Raw genomic sequence first — 16,814 nt, 5'->3', positions numbered from 1 at the left:
AGTTTGACGATGTGATGTCTATTGTTGTGAAATGCATCAACCAAATCAGATCCAGGGGCTTAAAGCACCGAAGGTTCTGTGCTTTTTTAGAGGAAATGGAGTCAGAATATGGGGATGTGCTCGACTTCACTGAGGTACGTTGGCTCAGCAGGGGAAATGTATTAAAGAGACTTTTTGAGTTGAGAGCAGAAGTGAAGCCTTCATGGAGAAGGATGGAGTTAGTGTTCCTGTGCTAACTGATCCCAAATGGCTCATGGACTTAGCTTTTCTTGTTGATATGACACATGAGCTTAATGTACTGAACAAGACGTTACAAGGCCAGGGGCAACTTGTCAGTGCTGCCTATGACAACGTGAGAGCATTCTCCACAAAACTGGCACTCTGGAAAGCTCAGCTCTCTCAGACAAACCTTTGCCATTTCCCAGCATGCAAGGCACTCGTGGATGCAGGCACACCATTCAGTGCTGACGAGTATGTTGATGTCATTTTGAGGCTACAGGAGGAATCTGATCACAGATTTGCTGACTTCAAGACACACAGAGCCACCTTTCACATTTTTGCGGACCCCTTCTCCTTTGATGTGCAAGATGCCCCTTCTGTGCTTCAAATGGAGCTCATTGAGCTGCAGTGCAACTCTGAACTCAAAGCAAAGTTCAGGGAGGTGAGTGGAAAAGCAGACAAGCTTGGACAATTTTTGAGAGAATTGAGCCCTAGCTTCCCTCGGCTTTCCCGAATGTTCAAGCGGACCATGTGCCTTTTTGGTAGCACATACTTGTGCCAAAAGCTCTTCTCCACTTTGAACTTCAATAAGTCCAAGTACAGGTCCAGACTTACGGATGATCATCTTCAAGACATACTGAGGGTCGCAACTGCTTCCTCCCTCAGGCCAAATCTGGCTCGGCTATGCGAGAGGAAACGCTGCCAGGTCTCTAGCAGCAAGGAGTAGGCAAGAGAAGCCATGTTCAGAAGAACAGTTCATTTTCTACAGTGTTCCATTCATGTTCAGAAGAAGGTTATAGAACTGTTAATACAGACATTTCAATCTAAATACAGCAGATATAGAAGACTGAAAGAAAAACACAAGTTCACTGACTAAAAATATCTTATTATTATTTATTTATGTATTACAGATTGATTTATTTTCTTATTAATTCTTAATTTGTTTATTTATTTTTCGTATTTTGTGTTAAAAAATAAAAATAAAGAGATTTGAGAAGATTGGAATTTTTTAACCATGCCTTTCTTGTAGAAAACCTAATGCGGCCCAGCCTCACCCAGACTCTGCCTGCAGTGGCCCCCAGCTAAATTGAGTTTGAGACCTCTGTCCTACACCATAAATCAGTAAGAGAGGGTACGACCTCTCTCATGGCCCCAAGTGCTGTGTGCATGCCAGAGCACTCTGGAAGGTACACAGAGTCTTTACAGACTACTAAGGATCAAACCTCTATCATCATGCAATCGATTATAAAACTCTAAGCATATATGAGTAAATATTTCTAAGCATAAATGACAATCAACAATATAAACCTTACAGCTGGTTTTAATAACAGAATTCATTTGTTTCTCAAATGAGAAAGAGCTATCGAGAAACACTCGATGTGAATTAGCATTATGTGCTAATGCTAATACTGTTTTCCCTTTCTTTATACAACTTCAGCAGCTATTGCTAAGTAGGCCACTTTGCTCTGCTAAGGATTTGTGTGACCATGATGGAAACTCTGATAAGCTAATGCTGCTAAGCTAATGCTGTTTATGGGCCCTGTTAGAATCAATATTTCATTCTCATTCTGTTGTTTGAGAACAATAACAGAAAAATGTGCACTTGAGAACAAATTTATTGTGAATTCAGCTGTGAATGTACAGTTTGTCATTATTTAAGCTTCCATTTCCAAATGTTAGCTGACACTTTATTAGGTACACTGGTATCTATATCAGGTACACCTGTGACCTAAATGTTCCTCCAAACAGACTCCTTGGAGACCCCTTACATAAATATCCATGAACTATCCAGCTAGACTAGTGTGTCTGTCCCTGAAAATAGTCCTGCATGTGTGATTGTTCATGTGTCATCTGCAGGAAACAAACAGGAAGTGAGTGAAAGACACAGGAAATGTTTCCAGCTCTTCCTCCTCTATCAGATTTTCTCTCCATACCTGAGAGTGTCCAGTCTCCAGCCTGGATCCTTCAGTCCAGCCGACAGCAGCTTCATTCCTGAGGGACCTGGATGATTGTAGCTCAGGTCCAGCTCTCTCAGATGGGAGGGGTTGGAGCTCAGAGCTGAGGCCAGAGAAGTACAGCCTTCCTCTGTGATCAGACAGCCTGACAGACTGCAGACACACAAAACAACAATCTATCTGTCATCAGTTGTTTTCTCTTTGTCACAATAACATCTATCCATCCATTGTAACTTTATTTATAAGTGACAATACCCAACAGACAACAACAGTCATCTGAAGCTGTTTAACAGTGTAAGGTAACCGCCTCCACTGTGAGCAGCACTTGGTGATGGTGGGAAGAAGAACTCCCTTTGACACAAAGATCCTCCCAGTGAAAACAGGCTCCAGGAGGAGCATCTACCATGAGTGGTTGCAGGGTGAGGGGAAAGAAGAGATGAGCTCAGAGAGACAAGAACAAAACAGAGAGACAAAAGTTAAGGTCATGCAGTAGTGACATATAAAAGCATCAGGAGTGAAAAGAGGGGAGAGGAAAGCAGAGCATCATGGGAAGTCCACCAACAGCCTGAGCCTATAGCAGCATAACTAAGGGATGGTTCAGGGTCACCTGATCCAGCTCGAACTATAAGCTTTATCAAAAAGGAAAGTTTGAAGCTGATCTTCAAAGTAGAGAGGGTGTCTGTCTCCTGAACTCAAACTGGGAGCTGCTGCCACACCCAGTCCAACATAGCCAGGCTTTCTTTGCTGCTTTGACAAAACCTCAAATCCCAGTAAGAGATGATGAGCATCATCACAGTGATGATCATTTCTCTGTAACCCAGGCTTTCTGCTCCAGGATCTGTGCACGCTCACAGAACAAGGAGACCTTTAAACATCATTTCACTAAATGGATGGACTGAGCTCAGCCTACAGATGAACTGGTGCCAGAGATCATAAAGAACATCAAACAGTCAAATTCAACACTTTTAATGGAAATATGAGATTAATGCTGCAGACAATCATGAACCTGCTGAATTCATGAACATCAAGAATGCAGCGAGTGGTAAAATAAAGATTTGACCTCAGTGTGCTCAGTGTTCCTGTCTATTCCTAACATATTCCTAACATGATAGCTGCACTTTAGAGCTCTAAAACTGGAACTGACACATGTTTAAACTCTACATGTTACTCAGTACATTCAGTTCTGACACTCGCCCACAGTCCAACAAAGGAAACATGGAGATCACATCAGTTTGTCACCAAAGTCTAATTATTAGGGCAACTTAACCTGTTATTATCTCGTTAACTCATTAACTGATTAACGTCAGCAATTATTTTAATCACAGTTTTTAAAATCATGATTATTGTGAAAGTGCTCACTGGCTCTGAATATAAAAGCCATGGGTCACAGGAGGGATGTTGATCAGTGCTGGCTTGAAATGGGCGTCATTATGCGTCTCAGCCAATGGGAGCATTGAGGGTGGGCCTAATACTACTGCAGCGCTCACATGACCCAGGACAGAAAGAAAGGGGCGGGGACAGAAACATGGAGACAGGTACAGATCTTTGACATGTTCATTTTAAACTGTTCCAGGAGGCAGTGTTGATACAACTAAAGTTATCTGTTGTTGAAGAAGTCGGTCTGAGGAACGTTCTTAGGATCAACAAATGACGGCATGTATGAGCCTCAAGACGCACCGTCACAAGAAGAACACATGAGCTGTAGAAAAAGGAGAGACTACGAAAGCCACGGCGTTACAACATGAACCAGCTGTTGGTCTCTCTGGAGACTACTGGGCGTGGCTGTGTAACCATGGTTACCTGGGAGTTACAGCAACGTGCAGAACATGAACATGCTGATCAGCAAGCACTCCAGCAAGCACTCCAGCGGGTGGTGAAAGATATAGGTCTATCGTATTTTAAAGCAAAATACGATATTTATTTACATAACAACACAAGGCGCCAAACTATTTACAACGGGGGGGGGGGGGAGATCGCGACCATGACACACTGAAACACAGGGTTTAAATACCTGTGTATGTAGGGAGCAATCAGGAAATGGACAACAAGACGGAAACGCAGCTGGGGCAACGCAGAACTGACTAGACAGGGAAACGTAAACTGAACACAGTAAGATAACACAGACTTTCAAAGTAAAGCAGGAAACAGACACGCCAAAAACACTGACAACACCGAAACGTAACAGCACTGTGGTCACGCCAGCATCTTATCCATCCAAGTTACATGGTTTATTAAAGTAATCAAATTACAGCATTTACATTGATGTTAGACTACTTTTAATTAACTGCTTTAGCCCACTTACAATGAAAATTAAAAACAACCTTGTTCATGACCTGTAGCATGTTAACACTATTGGAAGTAAAAATAACTTGAACTCCAATTTTGAAAACAACTTTATTTTTTCTATTTTTATAAAGCTCTGACTTGTATTATGAGTCTGTGGTCTGGGAGAGAGTCTGTAACTCTGTCTGCAAAATACAGGATATAATGACCAATGTTGGGCAATTAATTATATAGTTACTTCTTCAAAAAAGTAACTGAGTTTTGCAAACAACAAAGTTTGTTGCAATAAATACTGAATACTATCGTTGTTATAAACAACAATACTATTCAGGAAGAAAACCAAACATTGCAGATATTTTATCATAACTCTGGTTTTACGTGGCCGATCAACACAATTTAAAAACTGGTATAAAGTCCACACTTTTTCCCTCAGTTGTTACGTCTGTCCTGCTCACATCTCCAATGGTTGTACACGTTGTCATTAACGTGGCTTCACCTCATCATCAGCCACTTTGCTCGCTATAACACCGGTGTTGGCACATAAGGACGCTGTCATAGCCTGTCAGCGACATTGATTAGCTGCGTATATACGAATGTGAATCGCGTGATTGGCTGGACTATGGGATAAGGTGGCATCATTCTAATCCCATACGGGAGCAGCCAGTCACTGACTAACACTGCAAAACAGAATTGTTGAAGATTTAATTTTAATTTAAATTGAGATTTGATTTTTTTTTGTGTGTGCAACACAGATTTTCTGTGCGCAGAGACGTGCCAGCAGCGCGCAGTTGCACGAGCGCAGCTTAGAGGGAACATTGGGCACCACCACAGTTCACTTCAACAAAACTTTACTTCATATTTGTTTTCATGTTCTGATCCAGTGATGAGAGCCGTTTCCCCCATGTCCAGTCCTTGTACTAAGCTAGGCTAAACATGTCCAGGGCCTGTCTCTGTGCAGCTTTTAATCTGATGTTAATAAGGTAGAAATGGAGGAAGAAGAAAATGACTTCATCAATCAACATGCAGCTACCAACCCAAATGGTGAGGTGGTGGTTAGTTATTGCTGTTGTTTATGATCCCCTACATTATCCTACATTCAAATATATTCTCCAGCTACAATAGTGTTTGTGTTCCTAAAAGGATTTCATGAATGTGTTATTGTTCATGTCACATCTGTATGAAACAAAGAGGAAGTGAGGTTTATCCTTCATGATCACAAACTGTTCCAGCATGTAAACCTGAGATCTGTGTGGAGCAGCTGACCTGTACGATGTGCTCAACACAAACATTATTTACCATCAGTTACTGTGTGACTGAACCACGTGGGTGTATGAAACATCGCTTTCAGTTTTAATAGCACATGGCAACATTCAGACGTGAATCTATACAGTAACACTTTGATTTGTTACAGTGAGGAGACTGTTGAAGGAACGATGAGGGGAAACTGTAACAGCAGCAACAGAAACCAGGAGACAAAGCTGAGGTCTGGGTTCCTCTATGCTACACACAGCCTCCTGCTCCTGGACTTTAGTAAACACATAAATGTCTCCAAGTACACTTACTTCAGAAACTCTATTAAACTCATTACAAGTTTACTTCAGCTTTAAATTACTCACAACATCAGCACACATGAGTAAACAAAGTAACTCACAGCTACTGTTCAAGTTTAGTCATCTTTAATACAAATATACCTCATTAATATGAATCTCACAGCTACCTGCTCATTGAACTGAACAATAATTCTGTTTGACCATTAAAACAAAATATGTGACTGTAAAAAATATTCAGACAGTAATTAAGAATCTCCTAAGCAATCCAAAGATAAAGAAAACTTCACCTGCCAATTCTATAAAGCTTGGTTGTTTGTACAATAATATCATTTAATGATATGTTTGGATCCTGACCTGAGAGTTTCCAGTGTACAATGTGGACTCTGCAGTGCAGCAGACAGAAGCTTCACCCCTGAATCCCGCAGGTCATTGTTACTCAGGTCCAGCTCTTTCAGACTAGAGGACTGGGAGTTGAGAACTGAGGACAGAGCATCACAGCTTCTCTCTGAGAGGTTACAGCCACTCAGTCTGGAAGAAAACAAACAAACAATTAAATCAGTCAAATGAAACATTTTTAATGCCAGCATGCAATACAATTATCGGTTAATTAAATAGCTTCATTAAAACACAACTCTTCTTCTATAGCAGCACTTACTCCTTGTAAGCTCCACCTGCTCCACCTTCTGAGTCAGACGACATGAAAACAAACTGTAAATCTAGTAGAAACATGATTGGAAATCTTCTCAGATCCATTTGTACATTTAGAGCCTGATCCTGAAATATAGCAGCACGGACATTCACAGCAGCAAAGGGTTCTTGCTGATCTGAGCTGGCTTGGCCCTGGCTTATTGAAGATTAAAGAAAGCAGAATCAGCTGTTCAAAACCCCACAAGGCTGCCCGCTGTGACTGAAACAATGGGACGGGTCGTGACTTCTCAAAATGGGCTCATTGAACGCAGCACGGATAAGATCTTGAAGAAGCTCATGGCGGTCGTGAGTTCTCAGACTTTGCTCTTTGAGCGCAAAACCGATAACCTCTCGGAGAAGCTCGTGGCTCTCCAACGGGAGATTGAGAGACGAGTGACGGACTGTTAGATCAGCTGTGAAATTGACATGCAGTTGTTCGCACCAAAGAAAGCCACCATCATCTCATGCGGCTAACATACCGGCGTCAGCTGTGGTCTCAAGGCTGGAGCTGAACAAATCTCACCCTGATAACAGACGGTGTTTAGACTGTTCCTTCCCATCCTAAGCATGCTTATCCCCTCCCGGTGCAGACGGTGGGTCGAGGGGACCAGCGCAAATGCTGCAGGCCCGGATGCGCTGTCTACACCGGCTGTCTCTCACCTTTTACCCATCCCTGTTACTTGTCATGTGTTTCTATGGCGCATTAAGAGTTTTCATGTGCTCTGCGCTAAGGTCATTTTTTTTGTCTGTTCTCAAACTGATCTCCCTGTTGGAGCTCAGTCTGGGAGGAGTTCTTTTTTCTCCTCATCTTTCCTGATGTTGTGCATTTTCTGCTGTTCGGTTCCGGGTCGCTGCTCTAGCGGCTGACCGGCCAGCTACCTAGCCTGACCTGTCTCCCCAGTGTGATGTTTGTGTATCGTATGTACGGTTGGAAAGCTCAGTATCCTAATTGCCCCTTGAAAATAAATACAGTGTTCTGAATCTGAATCTGAAAAGATTACAGAAGACGACTCTGTTCAGTAAATATTACGCTCATGCTGTCACGAAATACCAAAGGTAGGTAAAACTCTGGTTGTTGCAGCCATCCAGTATGACATGCTTTGTACTGTCCTGCTGCAGTTTGTGACACCTGGTTGATGAGTTGTGAAGGATGATGAAACAAACACTTCACTCAATGTTTGTCTTCTAAACTGGATGTAATTTGGGCAGCCGAGAGTTTTTTTTAATCTATCCCAGCTGCAAATAGGAACACAACAAATAAATAACTTTACCCACTTGGATCCTTATCATTCAAGATTGTGAAAAGATTCTCTACTCAGAGAATACTGGAGATTTTAGATGAGAGAGATGGAAGATGATGAAGGGGAAGAGTTTTCAGAACTTGAGGCCTTTTGTCTTCACTGTATAGGACAAAGAAGACAGGAAGGGAGGGAGAAGTGAGGAGAATAACACACAGGAAATGGTCTTGGGCAGACTCAAACCAGGCCCTGGAGTCACGACTCTAACCTTCAGTGCATGGGTCACCTGCTCAGCCAGGTAAGCTACAGCAGTCAGCAGTGTGTGAGTTAATTTGAAGACAATGATGACTATAAGCCAAAAAAAAAAAATACTATCATCAAGCAACAAGGGGAAAACAGTGAGCTTGAATGACCAAGCTTTGACCAAGGGTGGCTCACTCCTCGGTCTTCTTGCCCAAGGAGTGAACCACCCTGCATGGCTATCAATGTGGTGCAACCAAGGCCATCATACAGTACAGGCCATCCAAGCTGATTTTAACTTTTCCTCCCAGATACCACCTTAGAAATCATCTAGATTAGGATATGTTGGCTGTTCTAGATCCAATCACAACAAACAGAGAGCTGTTGTGTGTCCAAGGTGAACAGGAAGAATATATACATGCATAAAGTCAATAAAGTCAGAAGGTTTTCTTTAGACTGTGCTGCAGTTTATCATCAAAGACAAACAGGCACCATGCTGCCAACAAATGGCATCAAGTCTGACTTGAGGTTTTTTGTTCTTTTTTTTATAATCAAGATTAAATTTTATAGCAACCACAGCAGAGATAACCAGGGAAGCTGTGCTTGAGGGGATATAGCTACAACAGCTGGTTTCAGACTGAAGATGAACTGAGGTGCTGCACCCAAGTCTGCAGGTTCAGGGAGGGACAAACATCTGCTGCAACCAGATTGGAGTGAGAGGAGAGAGCAGGCCAACAACAACAAAGAAACAACAAACACACTGTGGAAGACCGAAGCAGAGTTTAGTTTAAAGTGGAACTAAGGATGTTTCTCTGGCTGCCAGGATTCACTGAGTAATTCAAATGCTTTCTTTAATGCAGGACCCACCATGCATGTAAAAGCAAGTGTTTCACCAACATTTGTGACTAAAATAGACCTGCAGTAGAAATGTATCTAGGAGCATGCATGTGAATATAAAGTATCACAACATCAGGCACATGCAGCCTAAGTGCTAAAACAAAGACTGATAACATAACAGCAGCAGTGATGATCAGAGTTTATGGTGAATCCAGCGTCTCGAGTTCTGGAGGCATCAAAGAGGTCACAGTTGTACTGGAGAAATCCCAAAACTTTACAAATTCATACAAAGACAGAAAACCTGGTGAAATAAATTACTGACACAGTTGGATGTTAAAAGTAAAGACATGAGTACAAATGTACTCACAGAGCTTTGTTGGAGGCTTTGACCACTGGCAGCAGCCTCAGAAGAGCCTCCTCTGAAGCAGAGTATTTCTTCAGGTCAAACACATCCAGATCTTCTTCTGATGACAGTAAGATGAAGACCAGAGCTGACCACTGAGCAGGAGACAGTTTATCTGTGGAGAAACTTCCTGATCTCAGGGACTGTTGGATCTCCTCCACTAGAGAACGATCATTCAGTTCATTCAGACAGTGAAACAGATTGATGCTTTTCTCTGCAGACAGATTCTCACTGAGCTTCTTCTTGATGTACTGGACTGTTTTCTTATTGGTCTGTGAGCTACTTCCTGTCTGTGTCAGCAGACCTCGTAGGAGAGTCTGATTGGTCTGCAGTGAAAGACCCAGGAGGAAACGGAGGAACAAGTCCAGGTGTCCATTTGGACTCTGTAAGGCCTTGTTCACAGCACTCTGGTGAAGGAAATCTAGTTTTGTTTTGTTATATATGCTAGAAAATATGGTGGTTGTTGTTTGTTCCTCTTCTATTACATCGATTCCAGAGTTGATGAAGGTCAGATGGACATGAAGAGCAGCCAGAAACTCCTGAACACTCAGATGGATGAAGCAGAACACCTTGTCCTGGTACAGTCCTCTCTCCTCTTTAAAGATCTGTGTGAACACTCCTGAGTACACTGAGGCTGCTCTGATATCGATGCCACACTCTGTCAGGTCTGATTCATAGAAGATCAGGTTTCCTTTCTGCAGCTGATCAAAAGCCAGTTTTCCCAGAGACTCCATCATCTTCCTGCTCTCTGGACTCCAGTGTGGATCTGTCTCAGCTCCTCCATCATACTTGACCTTCTTCACTTTGGCCTGAACCACCAGGAAGTGGATGTACATCTCAGTCAGGGTGTTGGGCAGCTCTCCTCCCTCTCTGGTTTCCAGCACATCCTCCAGAACTGTAGCAGTGATCCAGCAGAAGACTGGGATGTGACACATGATGTGGAGGCTTCGAGATGTCTTGATGTGGGAGATGATCCTGCTGGCCTGCTCCTCATCTCTGAATCTCTTCCTGAAGTACTCCTCCTTCTGTGGGTCAGTGAACCCTCTGACCTCTGTCACCATGCCGACACAGTCAGGAGGGATCTGATTGGCTGCTGCAGGTCGTGTGGTTATCCAGAGGCGAGCAGAGGGAAGCAGTTTCCCCCTGATGAGGTTTATCAGCAGCACATCCACTGAGGTGGACTTTCTAGGGTCAGTTAGGATTGTAGTTTTGTGGAAGTCCAGAGGAAGTCGACACTCATCCAGACCATCAAAGATGAACACAACCTGGAAGTCTTCAAAGCTGCAGATTCCTGCTTCTTTGGTTTCAGTAAAGAAGTGATGAACAAGTTCCACCAAGCTGAACTTTTCCTCTTTCAGCACATTCAGCTCTCTGAAAGTGAATGGAAATATGAACTGGATGTCCTGGTTGGCTTTGCCTTCAGCCCAATCCAGGCTGTATTTCTGTGTTAAGACTGTTTTCCCAATGCCAGCCACTCCCTTTGTCAGCACTGTTCTGATCAGGTATTGTCTTTTGGGTGTGTCTTTAAAGATGTCTTCTTGTCTGATGGTTGTTTCTGGTCTGTCTGGTTTCCTGGATGCTATTTCAATCTGTCTGACCTCATGTTCATCATTGACCTCTGCAGTCCCTCCCTCTGTGATGTAGAGCTCTGTGTAGATCTGATTCAGAAGGGTTGGGTTTCCTGCTTTAGCGATGCCCTCAAACACACACTGGAACTTCTTCTTCAAGACAGACTTAAGTTTAGGCTGACACTTCTGAAGAGCATCTGAATCAAAAAAGGAAAAAAGAAGGAAAACTACAAATCTGGTCTCAAGGAGCTATCTGACATACTTTGCCTTGTTGAGCCTATCATACATTTTAGTTTTTAATATACTCATTCTACCAGAAATTCATCAAAAAGGTGCTACAGGAATTCCTAAATGTATTTCCTGAAAACAGCCACATTAAATGTTTTGAACCTCCACATCTGCATTGCTTTGCGGCTTTTCATATGTACCTGATTCCAACATGTGCAGGCTAAACAGGTTTCTGCTTTCTGTGCCTCTTCTCCAAACTTTGTAACCAAAAAAAACAACATTGAAGTGTCATAATGTTCCCCACTGCTATGTTATTTAAAGAAGCATCTGAGAGAGATTCATTAATTCTTGTCATATATTACAATGGCGAAAGACAATGTAAACCGTTTCTGGCCACACAAAACATGTGCTTTACTTTATTATATATAAATGTGGCATTTTTTTTCATTAAACATTTAAGTCAAATGACTGATGCTTGTCTTTTTTAAGGCAATCAGTTTGCATGGTTTTTAAAAGTAAAGAACACTTGTGTTTAATTAAATACAGCTCACATTAGATCTAAGTAGTTTCACACGTTTATGACGATCATCAAAATTCCTCCATGTAGTTTAGAAAATACATTTGCAGGCATGTAACAAATCCAAACATTCGTCGTAGAATGACGTTCTTGCCCTCTCCTTTTTCTTACAATGAATTCTGAGGTTTCACTTTCACATATCAACAAACTGCAAGGTGACCATTTTTATTCATGGTATATGATGCATGACCTCACCTTGTTGAGCAGATGGATCAGAGTTAAAACGCAGCTGAGAGAAAAGAGAAGGATCTTTGATCTGAAGATATTTGATTGTTATCTTGCATGCTTTGTCTCCTTTTTTCCTCACTGTGTCGATGAAGCTGCGTGCCTTATCTGCTCTGGCTAGGTTCTTCTCCAGTATCGATTCTTTCTCCAACTCATTTAAGACAGTGTCACATACGAGGGCCTCAAGCAGCTGTGTGAGGATTTCTGTTGTTACCCTCCAGACAAAGGCTGACCGTACCCTGGCAAGCTCCTCCTCTACAGGAAGAAGAAAGAGACATAAACATGCTTCTCAGTTGAAATCATGTGAAAAATACAGTAGAACCCCGACTTACGAATACCCCATTTAACAAAAAATCCAAGTTACGAGGGCAATGAACGGCAATATTTCTGCCCGTGTTATGGTAAAATGCCCGTGTAACGAAATCCGCTGGCTCTGATTGGCTGAGCTTACAATGCTCACAATGCCTTCCGAATCATGTGACAACCCCTTGGCTTCCGTACTCGTGCTTCGCTGTTCCACTTGAATGACGTATTGTTGTTCTAGTTAGCAATTAGCCTAAAGCCTATCGTTCAGCATCGCCTCACTTAAAAGGCGCGATGGGTGCTTCGACTTACGAAAATTTTCGACCTACGAAAGACCGGAACGGATTAATTTCGTAAGTTGGGGTTCCACTGTATTCTAACTTTGTTGAATTAACACTTCATCATCTCATCAACAAATACTAAATTTTAGGGTGTGTGCGGTTAAAATGATGCCAGCTTAAAATGAAACTGAAGAAAAAATTGAAACTGAAAAATAATATTGTAACCGATACACAGATGATCTGTATTGCTATACAGCTGTTCTATATTGCTATACAGACGGGCAGGTATACAAGTATACTATGAACAAATATACATATATAAGGATGAAGCACTGTGAGGTAAACAGATCTACAGAGTGCTATGAAAATATCTACAGTAGTGGAAGCGTAGCTCTCTGAACAGACTATAACAGTGTACACACTATAACAGAGACTACACCATGTCAGTGTCCTAAAACTACAGCAGTAACCAACGTGGTGAATGTTGATAATGAAAGGATCATGGTCACTGGGAGGAGGAGTGTAGAAGGGTTAGGTGAGTGTGGATGGAAAGGCTCAGCGGGGACTGAGTTCAGTAGGGCGACAGCTGTGGGGAAGAAGCTGTTCTTAAACCTGCTGGTTTTAGTCTGAAGGCTCCTGTAGCGCCTCCTGGAGGGGAGGAGGAGCTGGAAGAGTTTATTGGCAGTATGAGAGGAGTCTGAGAATGATGCATACTCGGCGTAGAAATCTCTTTTTGAGCGTTGTGTGATGGAGAACTTTGCTTTGTGTAATGTTATAAATACTTGGATAATGCTCAGAGTCTCTGGACTTTTACTTAGAGATCTTATATTCAGTCCTGTGGATAGTTTTATATTTAAAAATATATTATCCTCTCTGGTTACTCTGGTATGAATGACTCTGAATCACTTTATGGTAAATAACACACTATTGGCAAAAATAAAAAACCTGTGAAAGAATTCCAGATGACAAGTCTGTAGTTCGACATACAAGTGACGACCTTTGACCTTCATCAGGTTTTATTTAATTGTGTCAGAGAAACTCAAACGTGCTCTTCATGCAGCTGAGTACATTCAGTGTTTAAAATGGAAGCTGTGCAGGTCTGAGATCAGCAGCTTTGTGAAACACCAAGCTGAGGTCCTGTTAATGCTGATATATAGTGACACAGTTACATTTCAATTTAATTCAATTTTATTTATATAGCGCCAAATCACAACAACAGTCGCCTCAAGGTGCTTTATATTGTACAGTAGATCGTACAATAATAGATACAGAGAAAAACCCAACATTCATATGATACATGGGTGATTAATCCTTTTGACTTTTTTTTTATCCATAAAACAGCTGCAGCTTTCACTACAGCACATGTGGTGCTTTAACCTTTGCACTGTTTGCATCAGTTCATTCTGCAGTTAACATGTGAACATGTTGGATGATCTGTCTGCTGTCACTGGGTGGTGCTGAGGTCTGAATCAGCTCCTGTAATCACAAAGAGAACAGAACCATCACAAACTGAAATATAAAGTTTATCTCAAATCTGAAATAGAGCTGATCCTTCTCTGTCCTCACACATCCAGGATCTGAAGTTCTTCTCTTACATTTCTTTAGTTCTTCAGCTCTGCTTACATACGAGCTGTTTATTTCTTAAAGCCGTATATACCAACAGATTTTCCAATATAATGTTAACCTTTGAGTTGTTGGTGCTTTGTGAATGTGAATCTGCATACATGAGCAGACGGAGCAGGTTTCAGTCCTGGTTCAGTCTGCTGCTGCACCGTGGTCACCAACATACAGAGGTATCATAACAAATATTAATGCTTTTTTCCCTCTCAAAGGATGTAAGCTGTACTGCACATGTAACTTTGTGAACTTACCTCAATAAGAATGATTCAGACTGTTTTATTAAACCTGAATATTTGAAACAAACTTAGTAAAAACAATACACAGAGTCAGTGCTAAAAATGTAATCCGAGGAAAAATGAAACACACATTTTAACTTAAGCTGCCAAGCAGAAGTATTTGGTTTGAGTACATAAATATTAGGCATTGCTATTTAATATGTAATTAATGATTAATGAGGGGTTACTAAAGTGCAAGCCTTTTTAAAAATATGTGTTAATATCCTTACAGATGTGGCAAAAGAGTGAAAACATGCTGCTGTTTGCACATATTTAATAATCAGCTCTGCACAGGAGCTGCAGCAGAGTGCAGCCTGTTGCTCTTACAGTGTAATACTCATAATAAAAGTACAGTAACTGTGGTTAGTTACTGACTGAGCAGCCCGGTGCGTTTCTGTTCATTTCGTTCACCTGCATAGGTTAGCTTAACAAACTTTACAAAACAAGTTTTGCCGATAGCGGAGTGCCCATCTTAGCTAGCTAGCTAAGGATGTTAGCTACAGATTAGCTTACAAACACCTTTCACTTACCAAAAATATTGTGGCGGCTCTCAGGTCCTTCTGTCAGGTAGATACTGAAGAACACCTGAGTCTGTCAGTTTGAAACAGTCGGTAATCGCTGGACCTCCTCTCAGCGTCCCGGCTCTACGTGCCGTTCAGAGATACGCAAGTTTCTTCATGACTGCGGCTGCTGCAGATATTAGGTCGTCCATGATTTCTACAGTCACTGGTCAGCAATATAATGTGCGCAAACATATGTGGCTCATATATGTGGCTCTGAAGCCCCGCTCCTCAAGCGCACCCTCAGATGCCGAAGCAGTGCCAACTAATTGAAGCTGAAAAAATAACTGTACGTGGAAAAAAAACGATGTAAGTGTGAAAACCACATGAACAGTGAGTTTTTTCTTTAAATTTCTATATTTATGTTTTTTCACTATCATTTTTTTTTTCACTTTCAATACATTTGTTTCAGTTTCAATATTTTTTCAGTTTCATTTTAAGGTGGCATCGTTTTAACCTCATATGTGGGTTCAAAGTACAAAAAAGTCCAGTTGTTTCTCTGCCAAACTCCTTAGACTGGAAGTTCTCATGTTATATTAATGTCCCACAGAAAGATTAAGGCAAAGATTAGGACAGGTTACAACTCGTGAATTTCATGTACTTATCACAGTTACAAAAAAGAATCTGCCTGAAGTCTATACATCCATACGTCTCATCATACAAAGCACTGATCTCCTACCTGCTGATGGAGCTGCTTTGGCTGGCTGTTCTTTAGGTTCTTCCATCATCTTGCTATTAAAAACACGAGAAGATGATTTTACCAAAAGAAACAGTGAACACAGTCTGGGTGTCACATCATATGAATTTGTGTCATGGTTTAGTGTACGGGCCACACACACTGAAACTGATCTGTGTGAAAGAACACATCGATGACATGTGAATGTAGTGATAACCTCATCATAATAGAGGTTTTTACTTTTTCACATATTTGTTCAGTATAATGATTAAATAATCTGACAATACAAACCTAAAATACTTTGTTCCCTGTCTGCGACTTTGTGCGTCTCTGCTGTTAGTGCTTAAAGGAAGTTTTAAACTTAAAATCCTTCCCCACATATCTGACTGTGGTCTCTGGGGCCATTATCCTGAAACACTGGGGCTCAGCCCTGAAAGCTTTGCTATCTTCACCTGATAACAGCAGCTGTTTAAAGTTATTGAGTTTGACAGGGAAGTGAATGTAAATGTGAGACACTGTGTGCTCACAGCTAAAGGCTGCAGTCAGCTGTGTCAGAGCGTCCAATGATCCTTTAATAAACACTCAGAGCTCCATGTTGATGAAGCTGTCATGTGTGAGCTTGTGAGGCTCCTTTAAACTGGCTCTGCTCTGTCAGATGCTCACCTCTTCTTCACTGTCTCATCAATCTGCTGCACTCTTCATCTCCTCCTCTCTCTCTCTGCTGTCCTGTTTAAAAAAACAAACAAATCAGCGTTAGCCAATCAAACTCTGTGCAGATGCTGCAGCTACAGCTGATATGTCATTCAGCTGTTCATCAATCAGCTTCTGCTGCTGTTTATTCTGCTCTTACTCTGAACACGTGCAGATCTAGGAAGATTTTCTTGGGGTGTCAAAATCAAAGCGTTTGTTTTTTCAAACACACGTGCAGGTGTTTATATCACATATGGTTTAAATGATTCAAATGCAGTAAGTATACATGTTTCATATATCGTCTATAACTGAATTATGTTCTGTAGCCTACATAATGAAACACTTTAGTTGCATAAAACGTGAATTTTGATTTTATGTACTGTATATGTCACAGCATCG

At 41.6% G+C, this 16,814-nt stretch overlaps 3 protein-coding genes across 4 annotated transcripts in view; all 3 read right to left on the bottom strand.

The window, feature by feature from the left end:
* LOC308403468 (protein NLRC3-like) overlaps positions 1-16,591 on the bottom strand; it is a 21,228-nt gene extending 4,637 nt beyond the window's left edge. The window contains exons 1-6 of the mRNA XM_080892912.1: positions 16,389-16,591; positions 15,729-15,781; positions 11,981-12,265; positions 9,377-11,177; positions 6,362-6,535; positions 2,154-2,327 (exon numbers count right to left, since the gene is read on the bottom strand). Coding sequence (XP_080749038.1) covers positions 2,154-2,327; positions 6,362-6,535; positions 9,377-11,177; positions 11,981-12,265; positions 15,729-15,777 — 2,483 coding nt within the window. The 5' untranslated portion in view covers positions 15,778-15,781; positions 16,389-16,591. The remainder of the gene's footprint in view (positions 1-2,153; positions 2,328-6,361; positions 6,536-9,376; positions 11,178-11,980; positions 12,266-15,728; positions 15,782-16,388) is intronic.
* Positions 1-16,814, bottom strand: part of LOC308403394 (NACHT, LRR and PYD domains-containing protein 12-like) — a 1,254,170-nt gene that overhangs the window by 406,684 nt on the left and 830,672 nt on the right. The window lies entirely within an intron of this gene.
* The window catches only part of LOC308403590 (uncharacterized protein), a 67,079-nt gene that overhangs the window by 29,402 nt on the left and 20,863 nt on the right, over positions 1-16,814 (bottom strand). The window lies entirely within an intron of this gene.

Source organism: Rhamphochromis sp. 'chilingali' (genome assembly GCF_963969265.1).
Source record: "Rhamphochromis sp. 'chilingali' genome assembly, chromosome: 1".
NCBI lineage: Eukaryota > Metazoa > Chordata > Actinopteri > Cichliformes > Cichlidae > Rhamphochromis > Rhamphochromis sp. 'chilingali'.
This window is presented reverse-complemented; position numbering and strand designations above follow the sequence as displayed.